General features: G+C 42.9%; 1 protein-coding gene across 1 annotated transcript in view; it reads left to right on the top strand.

The window, feature by feature from the left end:
• LOC149454184 (cytochrome P450 2D15-like) overlaps nucleotides 1–14,135 on the top strand; it is a 160,187-nt gene extending 146,052 nt beyond the window's left edge. The window contains exons 8-9 of the mRNA XM_089687706.1: nucleotides 10,959–11,100; nucleotides 13,642–14,135. Coding sequence (XP_089543832.1) covers nucleotides 10,959–11,100; nucleotides 13,642–13,823 — 324 coding nt within the window. The 3' untranslated portion in view covers nucleotides 13,824–14,135. The remainder of the gene's footprint in view (nucleotides 1–10,958; nucleotides 11,101–13,641) is intronic.
• The last annotated feature ends 5,752 nt before the right edge of the window (nucleotides 14,136–19,887 follow it).

The raw sequence follows: 19,887 nt of genomic DNA, 5'->3' as shown, positions 1-19,887 counted from the left end.
GATGGGCACTTTTAGGGCTGCACAATCAGGTACCCTGGTTATCAGTGTAGATGTCTCCTTTCACAGTTGGCAGTTATTGGCAGTATTTTCCTCACACTGACAGCTTGAGGAAAGTACTGCCGATAACCAGCAAGTGTGTTTATATGGTGATTAGCTGTGATTGGGCACAGATGATCACAAAGAGCGCCGGGTGCACGCTGCTGGGGGTGTGTTCTGGGAGAACATCATATGATGCCCTCCCAGAACTGGACAACCATGCTGTAGCCATCTTTCGGCTATAGAACAGTCAGAAAGTGGTTAAGTAATCAACCCCAATGATTTCCATATTTAGATTTCTATGCATTACTGTTGAGAGAACAGAGAATGTATTTTTACATTTCTTAAATACTGCATGCCTGGACCACTACTTGTATTTAAATAATTTTATTTCTGTAAATTGACTAATGCTTTTTCATGAGGTATTTACCAAGCGTTTTGCGCTAAATAAGGCAAAACGGTATAGTGAATTGACAGTTTCAGGATTGCATGCGACATTTAGGGTAGATGTGTCCGGACACCTAAAAACCGCATGCGATCTGTTTGAGGTATGTGAACTGACGCAGGGAAACGCAGGCTTCAGATATGTTATAAACAATGTAATTTATTAATACTAACAATACATAAACGCAGTGCAATACTAAAACATAACACAGTGCAAACGAACCAAACCAAACCACCCACAGATAACAATACATACAATGCAAGCGTAGTCAGGCAGGCCGAGTCAATAACAATCGGGCAGGTAGGAACAGGGGGTCAGGCAGAGAATGGTCGGGGTCACAAGCCAGGGATCAAACAGGAGAAGTCAGCAGAGGTCCGGATCAGGCAGGGTCGGCAACAAATCAGTCAGGCAGGAACAGGAACAGGAATGCAGGTAACAAGATACAGGGGCCCATGGAAAAACACACACCAAGGCACAGACTGCAGGTCTGGCCATCCCTTAAATACACCTGCAATCAGCCTCAGGTGTTTTGGCTGACTGCAGGGTTGTGTCTCTGATTGCTGAGAGCACCCGCTGGCCAGCTCTGGTACTGCAGCCCACAAGGCAGGTGAGTCCCACCATTATTGGCAAGTCCATTACTGACAGTACCCCCCCTCAAGGAGCGGCCTCAGGACGCTCCAAACAGTCCTAGCTGGGCAAAATGTTCCACCGCCCGGGTCTGGTAACTGGCGGGATATCAAAGACTGGCACATCGGGCTGGACTCCGGGCAGCGGCACATCGGGCTGGACTCCGGGCAGCGGCACATCGGGCTGGACTCCGGGCAGCGGCACATCGGGCTGGACTCCGGTCAGCGGCACATCGGGCTGGACTCCGGGCAGCGGCACATTGGGCTGGACTCCGGGGAGAGGCACAGGGCCCCCAGGAGGAGTGGCAGGCACAGGGCCCCCAGGCGGGGCGGCGGGCGCCGGGCCCCCAGGCGGGGCGGCGGGCGCCGGGCCCCCAGGCGGGGCGGCAGGCCCTCAGGTGGAGCAGCGGGCCCCCAGGCGGAGCGGCGGGTGCCGGGCCCCCAGGCGGAGCGGTGGGCGCCGGGCCCCCAGGCGGAGCGGCGGGCGCCGGGCCCCCAGGCGGAGCGGCGGGCATGAGGTCACCAGGCATCAGGTCATTTGGCTCGCCAGCGGGCACCGCGTCATCTGGCAAGGCAGTGGGCACCGAGTCACCAGGTACGACAGTGGGTTCCGAGTCAACTGGCATGACCGCGGGCACTGGGTCAGACATTGGATCGTCTGGCTCGACAGCGGGCATCGGGTCACCAGGCATCAGGTCATTTGGCTCGACAGCGGGCACCGCGTCATCTGGCAAGGCAGCGGGCACCGGGTCATCAGGTACCGGATCGTCTGGCTCAACAGCAGGCACCGGGTCATCTGGCGCTGGATCGTCTGGCTCGACAGCGGGCATCGGGTCACCAGGCATGACCGCGGGCACTGGGTCATCAGGCATTGGATCGTCTGGCTCGACAGCGGGCATCGGGTCACCAGGCATGACAGCGGGCACTGGGTCATCAGGCATTGGATTGTCTGGCTCGACAGCGGGCATCGGGTCACCAGGTATGACAGCGGGCACCGGGTCATCAGGTACCGGATCGTCTGGATCGACAGCGGGCACTGGGTCATCTGGCGTTGGATCGTCTGGCTCGACAGCGGGCATCGGGTCACCAGGCATGACAGCGGGCACTGGGTCATCAGGCATTGGATTGTCTGGCTCGACAGCGGGCATCGGGTCACCAGGTATGACAGCGGGCACTGGGTCACCAGGCATCAGGTCAGTTGGCTCGCCAGCGGCACCGCGTCATCTGGCAAGGCAGTGGGCACGAGTCACCAGGCACGACAGTGGGCTCTGAGTCAATTGGCACGACAGCGGGAACCGGGTCATCAGGTACCGGATCGTCTGGCTCGACAGCAGGCACCGGGTCATCTGGTGCTGGATCATCTGGCTCGACAGCGGGCATCGGTTCACCAGGCATGACAGCGGGCACTGGGTCATCAGGCATTGGATCGTCTGGCTCGACAGCGGGCATCAGGTCACCAGGCATGACAGCGGGCACCGGGTCATCAGGTACTGGATCGACAGCGGGCACCGGGTCATCTGGCCTTGGATCGTCTGGCTCGACAGCGGGCATCGGGTCACCAGGCATGACAGCAGGCACTGGGTCATCAGGTACTGGATCGTCTGGATCGACAGCGGGCACCGGGTCATCTGGCGCTGGATCGTCTGGCTCGACAGCGGGCATCGGGTCACCAAGCATGACAGCAGGCACTGGGTCATCAGGCATTGGATTGTCTGGCTCGACAGCGGGCATCGGGTCACCAGGCATGACAGCGGGCACTGGGTCATCAGGCATTGGATCGTCTGGCTCGACAGCGGGCATCAGGTCACCAGGCATGACAGCGGGCACCGGGTCATCAGGTACTGGATCGACAGCGGGCACCGGGTCATCTGGCCTTGGATCGTCTGGCTCGACAGCGGGCATCGGGTCACCAGGCATGACAGCAGGCACTGGGTCATCAGGTACTGGATCGTCTGGATCGACAGCGGGCACCGGGTCATCTGGCGCTGGATCGTCTGGCTCGACAGCGGGCATCGGGTCACCAAGCATGACAGCAGGCACTGGGTCATCAGGCATTGGATTGTCTGGCTCGACAGCGGGCATCGGGTCACCAGGCATGACAGCGGGCACTGGGTCATCAGGCATTGGATCGTCTGGCTCGACAGCGGGCATCAGGTCACCAGGCATGACAGCGGGCACCGGGTCATCAGGTACTGGATCGACAGCGGGCACCGGGTCATCTGGCCTTGGATCGTCTGGCTCGACAGCGGGCATCGGGTCACCAGGCATGACAGCAGGCACTGGGTCATCAGGTACTGGATCGTCTGGATCGACAGCGGGCACCGGGTCATCTGGCGCTGGATCGTCTGGCTCGACAGCGGGCATCGGGTCACCAAGCATGACAGCAGGCACTGGGTCATCAGGCATTGGATTGTCTGGCTCGACAGCGGGCATCGGGTCACCAGGTATGACAGCGGGCACTGGGTCATCAGGTACCGGATCGTCTGGCTCGAGAGCGGGCACCGCGTCATCAGGTACCGGATTGTCTGGATCGACAGCGGGCACCGGGTCATCTGGCATGATAGGATCATCAGGCTGGAACAGTTCATCAGGCTGAAGTGCGGGTGCCGAGGCACCAGGCTGAACCACGGAAGGCAGGTTCTCAGACGGCAGGCTCACCGGTTTGGATACTGGCAGGATGGTACTGGTTGGAAAGAATTTTCACTTTTTTCTGGTTTTAACTATTGGAGCACTGCAAGTAACCATAGGTCTGCAAACGAATGGAGCAGCTGAGGACAGAGAAGAGCTGGAAGATGGAACAGAGGAGGGAGCAGCCGCCACAGAGGACCTCTCCATAGGGCCAAAGAAAGGATAGGTGCAGCGAGTGGAAGCAGGGGACTGGTATGTGGTAGTTAGCAGAGTATACTGGGCCGTCACTGGGGGTGCTGTCGGGGATGCAGGAAGAGTGCCTTGAGCAGAGGAATGACGTTGCAAGCTGACTGAGGCTGGGTGCAACAAGTCTGACCATGTCTGCAGTATGGGTTGAACAAAGCTGAGCTTACACAAAGCCTGTCTGACCAAAGACTGCACTGCGTTTATACAATCCCTTAATACCTGTGGTGAACATGCAGCATAATGCTCCAAGAAGCAATCCACATCATCCTCTAATAACCATACCAGGGACTCTACCTGGTCTGCACTAAATGGTGGCAAAAAGTCATTCCTGCTTTCAGGGGTACCAGATGAAGCCAACTCTACACAAACCTGAATCAAAGGTTGCACCTCAGAGAACTCTGTGCCCTGATCTACTAGAACATGAGCGATCCGTATACATTCTAGCAGTTGATCCCGGGTATACTCCCTCAGAGTCTGATAAGCATATTCTCTGTCATCAAAAACCAGCAGCGACAAGTACACAACCTCATTAAGATCCATCCTTCCCAGCAACAAGCCAAGATGGCTTCCCTGTGCAGCCACTTCTGGTCAGGATTGGCCTTGGTGTAACGTCAGGGCTCCGGGTATGACCAGAGGTATGTGAACTGACGCAGGGAAACGCAGGCTTCAGATATGTTATAAACAATATAATTTATTAATACTAACAATACATAAACGCAGTGCAATACTAAAACATAACACAGTGCAAACGAACCAAACCAAACCACCCACAGATAACAATACATACAATGCAAGCGTAGTCAGGCAGGCCGGGTCAATAACAATCGGGCAGGTAGGAACAGGGGGTCAGGCAGAGAATGGTCGGGGTCACAAGCCAGGGATCAAACAGGAGAAGTCAGCAGAGGTCCGGATCAGGCAGGGTCGGCAACAAATCAGTCAGGCAGGAACAGGAACAGGAACAGGAATGCAGGTAACAAGATACAGGGGCCCATGGAAAAACACACACCAAGGCACAGACTGCAGGTCTGGCCATCCCTTAAATACACCTGCAATCAGCCTCAGGTGTTTTGGCTGACTGCAGGGTTGTGTCTCTGATTGCTGAGAGCTCCCGCTGGCCAGCTCTGGTACTGCAGCCCACAAGGCAGGTGAGTCCCACCATTATTGGCAAGGGGGGAGAGATCGAGCAGGAGTGACGGGACGTGTCTCCCTGGATGACCGTGAGATTCCTACACCTTCTGTACTCCCTCTAATGCGTTTTAAAAGCCTTGGTAATGTGAGCAGTTTCAAATAAAGTGTATGTTATTAATTTTATTGGCGGTATCACACTATGTCCTGTATGTTTTTTTGGTGACACTGTGAGCAGAGTGTCTGAGGCTGCGGGACACAGCAGAGGTTCCTGAGTGGATCAGCCTGTGGAGTTCCTGGATTACTATAAAGCCTATTATATTGGGAAAGTTGGTAAGGGTACCCTTACTGCATTTAGAAGTGTACACACTTTTAGTATTGGAGTTTTTGTGATGTGGCACTGAAATAGTGTTATGTACACTGAAGTGGTTTTTCACTGATCACGTGTGGTTCACGCTTTTTTCACTATTTTTCACCCATTTTCACTGTAGGAAGTACAGATAAAGTTTTTATATATATAATTTTAAAAAGGATAATGCACTATATGAGTTTTTTTTTTTTGAGGTGGACTGTTTTTTGGAATATCGTTGGAAGAATTGATGGGACATTTTAGCGTATTTGCATAAGATTTATAGTGGACTATATATTGGTAGTGGATTTATTCTATGGAAAAATTGGGTATTAATGTGATTGTAATTGGTTTTTGGAGCATTTGTTAAATAACGCTGTCACGTATATAGTTTGGTACACTTTCAGGGGAAGGTGTTGATTGTGTTATAGGGTAATTATATTAGTAAGGAGGTGGTTGATTTTTAATTAAGAAATTGCTAATTGCTCAAGGAATTCTAGCAACTTCTGAAGGAACCCTGGTTGAGAAACCATGCCCCAAAAGGTTGTCGATAGCCCCTGGCTATCTGTCTTTATCAGTCTGTTGAAGGTACGGACGCGTCGGCAGGATTGACTTCATCTCAGAAACAACAGACATGTACACACAGTGATAGGTGAAATCAATCTCTCAAGTTTATTAGCGGGAAGAAAATTAATATAACAGAAAAAAGAAAGGTGGGGGGCACAGAGTATCAAAAAGCTGAGTTGTCAGTAATTGATTGGCTGAATACAAATAATACAAGCATTGACGTCAATTCTGAAAAATAATGAGAAGTTTCATTTTCCCAGGAATAAGGAAAGTTTCTACATTGTTTTAAAACACTTATCTACTACATACAATAGAATCTCGCTAGATACTTGTCAAGGCTGTGTACATGATTTTCTCAGGCCTTGAAATCAGTTACAAGTATCCAACAGTTGTTTTCCCATGGGACAGAAATATTTGACTTTTAATTATATCATAACAGAAACAGGTGCTGTTAGTACAAAGAAATAATTGGATACTATCTCCGCCTCTACCAAGGCTAAACTACGATAAGAAATAGAAGAATATTGTGAGTACAGTTCTGTAACACATAACTAACACAGCATATTTTCATTAACTCATTCTGGGTATAATACAAAACAATTAATCAACATGTTAGTACAAAATATAAAATGGAGTGGGGGAAAACAAAATGGCAGACCTAAAAGACATACATTTCCCTTCATGCCCTAGAGTATGCTTTCCATCAACTTTAATAGGATTTGCGGCTAAGTTTGAGTTTGTCAAATTTCATACTGGATTCGCCAAACCCTCGGCGATTTGAACCCAGCCAACTTCCCTTATCCCTAATGAGATCTCATATTTTCAATACAGTAGGAATATACAACTGTTCAGTTCTTCATTAGCAGACCTTGGATTCCATAGTGGAGCTAGACCACTGTTATATGACAGTTCATAAAAGCCTTTGTTAACCCTAACCTCTCTTATTTGCTCCCTTTTTATCTGTTACATACACTGCTGAAAACAATGTATTATATCTGTTTGAGCAGTACAAAAAAAACAATACCTGTACATCTTGTCAGCAGTTCAGCACTGCCCTGTATCTTTTGCTCTCTGCCTGCATTGTCTGAAGGACACTATTGAGCCCTCCTGGCTGCTATTTTTGACTAAAGGATTAATAAGTGTCATAATAACAATAATAACTAGAAAAGCTACAATTTCTGGGGAAATTGTGTGAAGTGTTCTTGCCTCCACTAGTAGTCTACAACTGGAGTGGGCGGAGTAACTGGGTGGAGCGGCTTGAGTAACTGTTGTGTGGTTGGAGTGGCTGGAGTAACTGTGAAAAGGTCAATGGGCGGCATTAGTTGCAAACAAATGGTCATATTGTGAAAACTATCAGGACTATGGCTTAGCCATGGGAAGTTTTAGTGGCAGCAGGGATAGCTGAACGTTTTGATATAAGATTTGTGTAGGTGGGCTTGAAAATGAGGGAGTGATGGCAGTTTAGAAATCATGTCCTGATTTTTCAGCTCACACTCTAGCTTTTGTCAGCTCCCACTCTAGTTTTGAACATTCCGCCATTCATTCCTATGGGACCAATTTCACCACAAAAACGCCGATATTTCGTGAACCATTCGGCGAAACGTTCCACAAAGTAATAGCACACCAATCGGGAACAATCCGCATGTTTCGGTATATTACTGTCTATGTAGTGTAAAAACTATGGGAGGAGTTAGGGTGGTAAATTTGGCTATAATAATAAGAATATATATGTGAAATAACAGTAAGTGGTCTTGCCATGCAAGAACACTTAATAACTAGACAATCTACAATTTCTGGGGAAATTGTGTAAAGTGTTCTTGCCGCAACCTTTACCAAATGATTGATGAAATGTAAGCAGTGCACATTGCAAGCCTGATAGTGAGAAATGCATTTCAGCTTGTATTTTGAAGCTCACAGTCCAGCCTCGTGAGTCATCTGCCTCTTGAGTGACCTTTGGTTGCTGCACCTGGAGAGGGCGGAGTAGGCTCACTGTGCTGAGACAGCTGGGTTGCTATGACAACTCACTCTGAGAGGAATGTCAGCATGCCTGTTCTAAACAGGCTTTTTAAACTTGCCAAGTTCAATTGCGTGCTAAAATTAGTATTAATTAAATATTAAAGAAAAGAAACATAGTGTCTTATCCGGGATATCAATTATTTATTTTTATTTTAATTTTTTTTTTATTTTAATTTTAATTTTTATTTTATTTTATTTTTAATTTTATTTTTATTTTTATTTTAATTTAATTTTAATTTTATGTTAATTTTAATTTTATTTTTATTTTATTTTTTTTTTATTTTAATTTAATTTTTATTTTATTTTTATTTTTATCCAGACTGAATAACAATACCATCTCATTTATACAGAAGGAACTGTCATTCCCACTGCAAATATTTTTTATTTATTTTAATTTTAATTTAATTTTTATTTTATTTTTCATTTTATTTTTATTTTAATTTTAATTTTTAATTTTATTTTAATTTTATTTTATTTTTTTATTTTAATTTTAATTTTATTTTATTTTTATCCAGACTGAATAATAACACCATCTCATTTATACAGAAGGAACTGTCATTCCCACTGCAAATATTTTTTATTTTTTATTTATATTTTTCATTCATAGTTTTTGTTTTTTCACATTGATAAATTAATTTATTTTATATATTTACACAAATCATATATTTAAGTATAATTAATTGATGTAATTATTTGATTATCGGTGGTACACTTATGAATTCATTATATCACATAAGGTAGAATATATTGGAGCGCGGTACACTACTGGCATTCGTGAACATTTTTAGTGACAGCAGGGTTAGCTGAACGTTTTGATATAAGATATGTGTAGGTGGGCCTGAAAATGACATAGTGATAGCAGTTTACAAATCATGTTCTGATTTTTCCTTCCACACTGCAGCTTTCTCACTTCTCACTCTAATGTGACTCAGCTGCCCCCTGAGTGACCTTTGGTGCACCTGTGACTCAGTCAGTCACAGGTGTGTGACAAGCTCTGCTCTAAACACAGTGCTCAAACTTGCCAAATTCACTGGCGATTGCCATCTTCAAACGCTTGTAGTTTTAAAAGTATAAATGCTACCGTGAAAAGGTTTATACTGTGACAATCACAAGAAACAGACCTAAATTTTGATGTATAGTATGTCTCTGCAATATTAAAAATGAAGGCACAGTCGCAGTTTAAAAACGTCCCTTAACATTTCAGGTGGCTGTGAGTGAAGTTTCAATGAAAGTCAATGGGAGGGGTTATTTGCAAACAAATGGTCATATTCTGAAAACTATCAGGAGTATGTCCTAGCCGTGAACATTTTTAGTGACAGCGGGGTTAGCTGAACGTTTTGATATAAGATATGTGTAGGTGGGCTTGAAAATGACATAGTTATGGCAGTTTACAAATCATGTTCTGATTTTTCCTTTCACACTGTAGCTTTCTCACTCTAATGTGACTCAGCTGCCCCCTGAGTGACCTTTGCTTGCACCTGTTACCTCAGTCAGTCACAGGTGTGTGACAGCTCTGCTCTAAACAGGCTATTTAAACTTGCCAAGTTCACTGGCGATTGCCATTTTCAAACGCTTGTAGTTTTAAAAGTATAAATGCTACCATGAAAAGGTTTATACTGTGACAATCACAAGAAACAGACCTAAATTTTGATGTATAGTATGTCTCTGAAAGATAAAAAATGAAGGCACAGTCGCAGTTTAAAAACGTCCCTTAAAATGTCTTGTGTCTAAAGTGGAGTTTCAATGAAAGTCAATGGGAGGGATGAGGTCCAAACAAATGGTCATATTCTGAAAACTATCAGGAATATGGCTTAGCTGTGAACATGTTTAGTGACAGCAGGGTTAGCTGAACGTTTTGATATAAGATATGTGTAGGTGGGCTTGAAAATGGAAGAGTGATGGCAGTTTACAAATCATGTTCTGATTTTTCTGATTTTTCCTTTACACACTCTAGCTGTGCTCTGCTGCTCAATGCATTCCTATGGGAAAATTTCGCCGCAAAAACCGCGATATTTCTTGAACGATTCGGCGAAACGTTCCACAAAGTAATAGCAATCCGATCGGGAACAATCCGCACGTTTTGATATATTACTTGTATTTGTAGTGTAAAAACTGTGGGAGGAGTTAGCGTGGCAAATATGGCTATAATAAGAAACGGAATAAGAATAAGAATATATATGTGAGATAACAATAAGTGTTCCTTGCTATGCAAGAACACTTAATAAGTTGACAATAGGATACGTCTTTTATCAGAAGAAAACTGGGCAGGGCTGAGACAACTTAGTTTCAGTCTGTGTCCCATTTGGAAGATTTCCCTTCAATTCCTGTACTGAAGACACAACAGGAAGTAAAAGGAAATCCCTCAAAAGGTGAGGGAAATCTCTGGTAGTCACCAACACTACCATTCCCATTGGAAGTTTTTCCCTTTATTCCTGTTCTGGTGACCGCTCAAAATGTGGGATTTTCTTTCACTTCTGGTGATAGTGGTCACCAGGACAAACAGGATTAATCCCACTAATGGGGACACAGCAATAAACACCTGATTGGTATTTTAATTCCTTTCCAGTAGATCGAAAAAAAAAAAAGTAGTGCCCTTCAATTATACGTTATGTATAACAGGTGTTATATGCTATTGGTTCTGCTTCTGCTGTTATATGTGATATTTAGTTCAAGCCTTCCGTTTGTTAAATTGTTAGTGTTTATTGTAATGTGATTAAGGCTGCCACCCTGCTGCTGGCTATTAGGGTAGGATTAAGGAAGAAGAACCCCTATCTAATTTGGTTTGTAATCCAACCACCAATATCAAACCCTAAACCCACCTTCTTAGTGATAATAAATATGTATGAACATTTATACAGGTACAGTATGCTAAATAATAGCATTAATAAATATTTATTGAATTTATGTTTTAATTTTAAAGGGAACCACTATCTTCCTCAACTTGTCCTCTGTTCTGAAGGATGAGCAAGTCTGGGAGAGACCATATCAATTTTACCCCAAACATTTCCTCGATGAGAATGGCAAGTTTATAAAGCGAGAAGCTTTCATGCCATTTTCAGCAGGTAAATATCTTTTTGTGCTGTTAAACGTTTTTCTTTGTTTGACTCAGGCAGCATCTGTGCAGGAGCCAAACTGTTCTTCTATGTTTGTCCAGTAGCTCAGTCACAAACGTTCACTCATTTCCTTGAGTGTTATTGGCTTACATTTATATTGCATAAAGATGGCAATACCATACATTCTAGAATTCAAGGCATTATCAACTCAAAAATGCCTAATTTTACAGGACTATTCATTGGATTATGTACAGTATATTCAGTATGTATTAAAGCGGAACTATAGGAAAACTTTTTTTTTCATTTTGGATAGAGTAAGGGATGACTAAAACCCCGCAGATTTTTTTCACCATCTGAGTCCCACTGTGGAGATTTCTTTCACTTCCTGTCCTATAGTTAAACAAGAAGTGAGAAGAAATCCCTGCAAATTAAGGGAATTCCTTGGGGACCCCCAGGTCACAAGAACTAGTGTTCCCATTGGAAGATTTCACCTCTATTACTTTTCTGGGTACCACCCAAAATTTTGGATTTTCTTTTACTTTTAATGATAACAGTAAACAGGACGAATAGAGGGCGAATCTCCGCATAGACAGCAATAAAAACACTCTACTCCTTCTCCACTCTGTCCAAAACTAGAAAAAAAATGTTTGCCTTTAGTTATACTTTAATTTTAGGTATTATATTATTATATACTTGGAAGTCATTTTATGAGACTTAAGATATTTCCTCTGCATATTTGAAGGTAACTCATCTAGTGGAATTATGAATCACAATAAATAAATAAATAATGGAGGAAAACAGTAGGAGATAAGCTGTAGAAAGAAAGCAGCACCAGCAAGCCTTTAGTTGAGATCTTCTTACATGATCCCTACAAACTTGTTAGCGGGTGATGGCCTGCCTATGGCCACAGCGACAGCCGGATCACCTCTAACATAAAAGACTGACCTTCTGGGGCATACCAGCCCTTGCTCTGTATTCTCCACTCTCTCTCCCTTGATGCGGCTGGAGACCAGATCCTCTGTCCACCCTCCTGGTTGCATGGCTGTACCCCCTCACTCCCAGGGGTATCAGGACACTGGCCCACTTCTCTCAGGGTTCAACAGCCAGGTGACATCACTGTAACAGTACTCATTCCATCTACTGCATTATATGAATAACCCACAAAGAGGTCACATGCAGATAAATGTCTTCTTTACTGAAGATTTGCAGTATATAACAGTCAGTTAGGCCTTTGGGCCAAACACAATCCCAACAAAATGATTCTCTCCCAAAAACAGTCATTAGACTTATCTAGCTGGTGAGGTATCCCTTGTACCCATCTCCAGGGGGAAAGAAAGGATAAAGTCTCTGCAACTAGATGCTGCCTCCTCTGATAGCTCTCCTTACCAAGGTCAGTAACGTTTTCCTATTCTTACTCCTTCCAAACTGTATAAGAGATCCTCCCAGGCAGGAAGTGAGGTCACTCTTTCTTGGAATGATTTAAAAAGGTAACATTTTTAAGTGGGCCGCCTAGTGGACCCCACCTTACCCTGCCTACAAACTGATTTTCAGCTGAATTTAGAAGTATGGGGTCCTGGATTGCCTTCCCTCAAAACCTCCTACACGTGCCTGTAAATAGACATCTGTGATTAGTTTCGTAACTAATTGAAATTCTGAAAAAAAAATTGTTATTTGGAGATTCAGATGTATCCAAATTTATGAATCACAATAGCAACGAATTTCAATGAATCTGAAATAAATTAGAACAAAAAAATTTTTTAAATTCGATTTTGAAAATGGATTTGAATTTTAAAATGATTTTGAATTTTAAAATTAATTTGAATTCAAATTTGAAAATGAAGTTGAATTCGAAATGGAAACATATTGCAATAAAGACAGTAAGGTATAAAAGTGAAATAAGATGATAATGCCTACTTAGGTTGCTTTATACAATAGAAAAAAATAGAACAGAATAGGAAATAAAATAATAGAATAAAACAGAATAGAGTAGAAAATAAAGGAACAGAATAGAAAAGAAAATAAAGGAATAGAATAGAATAAAACAGAATAGAAAAGAACAGAACAGAAAATGAAAGAATAGAATAGAAAATAAAAAATTTGTAAAAGAATAGAATAAAAAAAGAATAGAATAGAAAACATAGATTAGAATAGAATAGATTAAAATTGAATAAAATAGAATGAATATAGCCGCCTTCTGAAATTGAAATTTCTAAATTCAAATTGATTTAAAAATAACAAATATATTTTGGAATTTCAAATCAATTTGAAAATAACGAACATACAAAACGGACTCCGATAACGAATCCTTCTAACATAATGAATATGATTAAACAAAATGAATAACTTATAGAACAAATTTGAAATGAAACAAATGTTTCCATAAACAAAATGAACTCTAAGCTGCTAGTGTGCTTACTAACAACTGCCAAATCATAGGCAAAGAAAGAAAACAGTATAAACTTGCTTCATTTGCCTGCATATACTGTAGTTGTGGTGTATTAAAGCACTGTCTGAAACAATGATCTACTGTCTGCCTGTCTTCTCTTGCAGGTCGACGTGTTTGTCTAGGGGAAAAGCTAGCCAGAATGGAGCTTTTCTTGTTCTTCACAACTCTGATGCAGCAATTTACTTTTGAGATACCAAGTAAAAAGCCTCGTCCAAGAGATGATCCCATCTATGCATTTACGCTTAGTCCACATCCCTATGAGATTTGTGCTGTGCCCAGAGTGTAACAGACTAAATAAGTCAAAATGTACCAGTGTTCCTAAGGTGTTCATTTTCTCTTAACAGTCCTTGGCTACTGCAAAATCAGGTGCTTAAAGCCCAAATCCAGGCAAAAATGAAATTTTGCATCAGTTACCTTACTCCTCAGTCTTGATTGCTAACTCCTCTTCCTAAGCCATCATGCAGTGTAATGGAAAAGTCTCAGTTTCCTCTAAGATCCAAGCTAATGCCTGGTCCCTGGGTACCAGTCATTTTTGCCTGGTCCCTGGGAACCAGGCATTTTTACCTGCTTGTTATCTTCTTGGTACTGGTCCTCTATATGCCCCCATGAGTTCTCCTGCCTTTTGAGCCTATGAGGGAGGACATGGCTGCTGGAAATGTCACCTCCACCAAACGGAGGTGTCCACATCCAGCAGGAAGTAATGTGGACACCTGAAGAAGGAAGTAAATAGAAGGAGAGAGAAGGATTGTCAAGTGACCGAGGCTTCAGGTAAGTAAAATTGGCATTTGGATAGATTTTCTTCTTTGAAGACAAAGGTTTATTAGTGGGGTGGGGTGCTAATATCCTGGATTTGGGCTTCAAAGTGAGCCAAAGCTTTTTTTTTTTTTTTTTGGACGAAATAGGAATGTTTACAATACTGTCTGTGTCCAGACATACTCCTACGTTCTGTTATAATTACTGATGTCACCAGTAAAGAATATGAGAGTATATCTAAAATTTTAAATTTCTCCCCAAAATAGTAGTAGAAGAGAAAACACACAATGGGGACACCTGATCCAGTGACAAACGTATTTGTTAGGATTATGTCCTTCTCCCTTCCTGTTTTTTCCTCTCTGCCAATGTTTTTAAATCTTCAGACATTAGGATTCACTCTGGCTCAAGTTACGTTCAAGGCCTCCTTCACACCATATGCAGAGACGTGAGGTTTTTTTGCACCCATTTCTGCATGGGCACAAAGAAACTGGTTGTTTCTGCGTAAAAATCTGCAACATATATGCCATTTTCTGTGCAAAAAATAAAACTCACACGACATCAACAGTTTGCTGTGGAAAGCACAGATAGAGAACATTTGTTTTTTTTTTGTGTGCCCCTACAGAGAATTTATATTACATATTTCTGCATAAACCCTCCCCCCAAAAAAACAACAAAAACTCATGACAGCAGTGTTATGGTGAGAACAGGGCACATATTAAATTTTTATTGTCTTCTTGCAGAGACCTACATAAAAAGTACGCACGTCTCTGCACATGGTGATAACAAGCCTATGCAAGTTAAATTTGGGCACGAAGAAAAGAAAAATTTTTTTTCAATGCACCCTGTTCACAACTTAACACTGCTATCATGTGTTTTTTTTCTGCTCAAAAATATGTGACATATTCTCTGCAAAGGCATGAAAAAAAATAGTTCTCTATAGATGATGAACTTCACCAGCATAACAAAAAAACTTTAAGGCCTTGTTCACACTACATGTGCATAAAAACGGATGGAAAAATGTACAGATTTTACTTGCATGCGTGTGTATTTATTACGTAGGTCTCTGCAAGAACATAAAGAAAACAATTGTGTCCTGTTCACACCATACCGCTGCTTTCACGTGAGTTTTTTTTCTGCACAAAAATATGTAACATAATTTCTCTGCAAGGGCGCAAAAAGAAGTTGTTCTCTATGTGTTCTATTCACACCGCAATGAGAATGTCATGTGCAGAAAAAACTACATACACGTTGCAGATTTCTGCACAGAAAAAAATCCCCAATCCCCTCATAAAGTCTATCAAAATAAACAGGTAAAGTCCCAAACCACCATATCCTGGAGCGCATGCCAGCTTTGTGGATACAAGCGACGGTGAGAGGGAGAGGATTCCCCCTAGTGAGCTGTTTGTGTTGGTGCCCCTACAATTTATTAATAATTTCAATTACCCTCTATTGAATAGAACCTACTACATTATGGATGTTTTCTTTGGTATTTATTCATACTCATGTTGGGTAAATGAGTATTTATAACAGGAGCTGTCTATATGAGGACTCCCACAAAAAGGATATGGCATTCCATGTTCAGGATTTGACATGCTTGTTAGCTACTTTGTTGCCCAAAACCATCTGGTGAGTGCCCAATTCACCTGAACACATAGGGAAGCACTTTTATATGTAAAGGAGAAGTTATCACCTTAATATTTCCATATTAACACGGTGGTTTGGGACTTCACCTGTTTATTTTGATAAACTTTATGATTTATTATTGCATTTGAATATTTGTGTGTTTGATTTATTACACTGTGGGCAATATTGTATTCATTTATATACAGGTCACATTTATTGATTATGAAGGGCTAGCACCTACAGGTATTTCTGTTCTCTTACAATTCTGCAGATGGTGTGAATGAGACCTAAAGGCCCCTTTCACACGGGGTGGACTCTGGTGTCCGTTGATCCCCGCTGGGCAGGCGGATGACAGACACAGTCCATTGTTCTCTATGGGGAGGATGGAAAGGACCGCCTGTCTGTTTCCAACCAACTGTCATCCCATCTGCTAGATGGGTGGGGATCCCCATCTGTTTTTGGCGGACTGGATTGGATCAGATGAAGGCTGGTGTAAACGGACACATTTCTGTTTACATTCCCCTCCCCATAGAGAACAATCGTTGGTCCAATTGGGTCCACCTGAAAAACGGACACGTGGAACCGATCAGCCCGCTCATGTGAAAGGGGCCAAAAGCACAAATTAAATTCTACAAAAAGATGTCTCTGCAAGAAAAGTGAGTATACTCCTTTCTCTTGATGCATGGCCTGTTGAACATTTCTCTACTGAATTATCATCAGAAGTCTGCTGGGAAGCTAAATGCCGCTATGTTAAAGAGAATTTGCCCATTCTGTTAAAAGAAAAAAAACAAAAGAGAATTTGTGGCAGCAGGAAAGGTGGCTATGAACTACATTTGCAGGGACCTCTTGTGGGATTTTAATTTCATGACAGCAAGGTCGCTTGTACAGAGGTCACAATTGCGACATTACACCATGCTCTAAAGGGTCCATGTGGCCCCCTGTACACCTGGATAGGAGGGGAGGCAGAGGCAACATATAAAGGAACCAATCCCCTCCATTTTCCTCCTGCAGTTTCCTCTACATGCTGCCCCGCCGCCCCTCCTATCCACCTCCTGTTGCCCCCGATCCTTCCTCATCCTCCTACAGTGCTGCAGGGTTCTGCCCTCTCCTTTCCTGCCGGCTGCTGTGGGGGATCAATCAGGATGGAGAGTGGGGAAAGGGCCAGTCAGTGAGTCATTTACCAACCCCTTCCATGTCTTAATCAGTAGTCAATGATCCGTACCAATCACTGACTCTGTTCATTCATACGTGAGGCATAGTAAACTGTTTACTATGCTTCAGTGTATGAATGAACAGGAAGCTCTCTACAGAGCTATTCCAGTCCATTCATTCTGTACAGCTGAGGCTGCAGAGAAGGAGATTGAGGGCTTTGTTCTTAATCTCCTTTCTCTGGTAAAAGGTGAAACAGGTCTAGTTTAGACCTGTTCTGTTTAGGCTCCTGATACTTCACTAAAACCCCCAAGGGGGCTCCTAAAAAATTGTAAAAAATAATAAAAAATAAAATTGTAGGATAAATAAATAAATACAATGGTAAATACATAAATACAATGGTAAAAAAAAAAAATGTAAAAAAATAAAATATCAAAAATAAAAAACTGACACCAGTGGAGGAACTACCAGGGTTGCAAAGGTCGCCCTGAATGTTTTGGTTACACTTCTGCATGACAGGGTTGCTATAAATAAAGCAGTTTACTGTGATTTTTCAATAATTATTTTTTAAGTCTGTTTGAAATAAGACTAATAAATCCCTAAATCATTGGAAATCTGATTTAAACAAAATTATACATTTTGAAATCTGTTTCATATACTTCATATATTTTATGTATTGTTTACCACTTAAAGTTTTGTTAGTTTTGTCAGAAAACTAACAAACAAACAAACAAAAAACTACAGACCAACTAAGGCATTCTGATTTACAGAAAGTCATATTATAAAGACATATGGGGATTGCTTTACTAAAAGAATAGGGACTGTTCACTTAGCTTAGTGACTAATGCATAGTTATGTTCACTTCAATCATCCAAATTGTGTTTTTTCTATTTTCCCTCTCACCTGATTGGGTACTGAAAGTAATCATAGCATTCACCTTATTTGCTAAACTGTATGAATTTAGGCCCTGTTCGCACATACCTCAGTGACCTGCATTTTACTGCCCTGGAAGAATACAAGTCAGTGCAAGGACCTATGGAAACCAGTTGTGTTGTATGTGTCCTGTTCTTACCACAATGCTTGTGTCATGTGCAGTGCATTGCGATAAAATGCAATATGTATGCATTTAAATGCAACACACATAAATGCATATAAATACACATTAATGCAACACAAGACTATTGAGAAAAAACCCAGCTTTTTAATATAATGTTCCTTACAAGGACCCATATGGCAGCCATGTTAGACAGTAAGTAGCGAGTGTGCATGGAAAGCTGGCTAGTGAGGGGTCTCAATGGCAGGGTTTATAGAAACAGATGAGTGACATCATAAATCCTGGTATAAGGTCCCACATTGTGTGAGCAGTGGATGGTTGAACTGGGTGGACTTTTATCTTTTTTTCAGTCTATGTAACTATGTAACACTGTTTGCTAATGCCTCTCCAAAACAAAAATGTTATTCCCTCACTCCTTCTTTCAGTCCACAAGTAGGAAAAGGATATGATGTCAGAGGAAATAACCTTTAAAAGTATACCAATTTAATGAGCATGAAAATGCACATCAATGGAAGGCAATACACATCCACATTTGAGCATTTGTATACATTTTAATACACGGTTATGTGTGAACTGGTCCTTAAACTTTCTAAGCAAACATTCCTTTTAGGTGAACGGTCTCTATTCCAGGGGTCAGCAACCTTTAGATCATGATCTACCAGTATATCTCTGCCAGATGACTGGTAGATCACGGTCTGGGCTTGCTGACCCGTCATCCTAGAGCATCATACGGAGTGCAATGCAGAGGGACTACTTGTAAAGTTGAAGCTGTAGTAGGGAGCAGGAGCTGTAGTAGGGAGCGGTGATCTGTAGTGCTGGCTCCTTTCCCATGCAGAGTGATACCAACTGCACTCCACCTCTTATCCTGGCTAGCAGACTCCAGAGTGGGGCCAGCAGCAGGAAAGAAGAGATCTTCAGCTCAGTATGAAGCAATACAGTACACTGGGCATAATAGAATAGGGCTCCTTTCACACTGATGCGCTGCAGTTTCTCTATACCATGGGTGCAGTGCAGTGTACCTGCAGCTTTCTTGGATTTGCTGCACTTAACCATAGACTTCTAATATATCCTGCAGGTTTGGAGCACTTTCTGAAAATACACCAAAACTCCTGAATGCAGGAGTATTGGTTTGCTTTCAGAATGTGCATCACACCTGCAGGATATAATAGAAGTCTATGACAAAGCGCAGCAGATGCACTGTGAAGCACCAGCGGTGCAGGTAAACTGCAGCACATCAGTGTGAAAGCAGCCTTATAGGGGGCATGCATTTTTGATGCAGAAAAAAAGTGTACTGAACTGCATCTAGTGTTAACTAGCCCTAAGAGTTAATTTATTTGCAGTTTGGGGGGTGATAAAACCCCATAGTCAAGGCGTGCTTTTACCAACCCTGCCTCAACTGCACTCCCTTTTGCTGCAGTGGCCAGGAATGTACACATGTTGCAGCCGCAGCAGGAGTTGTGTGCCCTCTCATTGGTTAGTGGGTGTAGCACCTGCTAAGCATGACCCATTCAAGTGAATGAGGCTGCTCTGCAAGTGCCCTGCAAACGTGTGCAGTACAGCAAGCAAGGAGTTAAAGCAAGCAGCATTGTTTTGCTTTCTCACCCCCTGTTTTTATCCCTTGGAAGGTATGCAGAAGCATACAGTTGTGGGGCACTTGCAGAGTGGCCCTATTAACTTGAATGGGTAATGATTGGCAGGCAGTAACACTCACCAAAAGCTACAGGGGGTTTAGTGTCTGCTGTGGCATGTGTACACATTTGGTTGCTGCCTA

The sequence above is a fragment of the Staurois parvus genome, unplaced genomic scaffold (assembly GCF_062004578.1).
Source record: "Staurois parvus isolate SC_StPar_1 unplaced genomic scaffold, SC_StPar_1.0 ptg000436l, whole genome shotgun sequence".
NCBI lineage: Eukaryota > Metazoa > Chordata > Amphibia > Anura > Ranidae > Staurois > Staurois parvus.
Note: the sequence above shows the minus strand (reverse complement) of the source record. Positions and strands in the feature narration are given on the sequence as shown.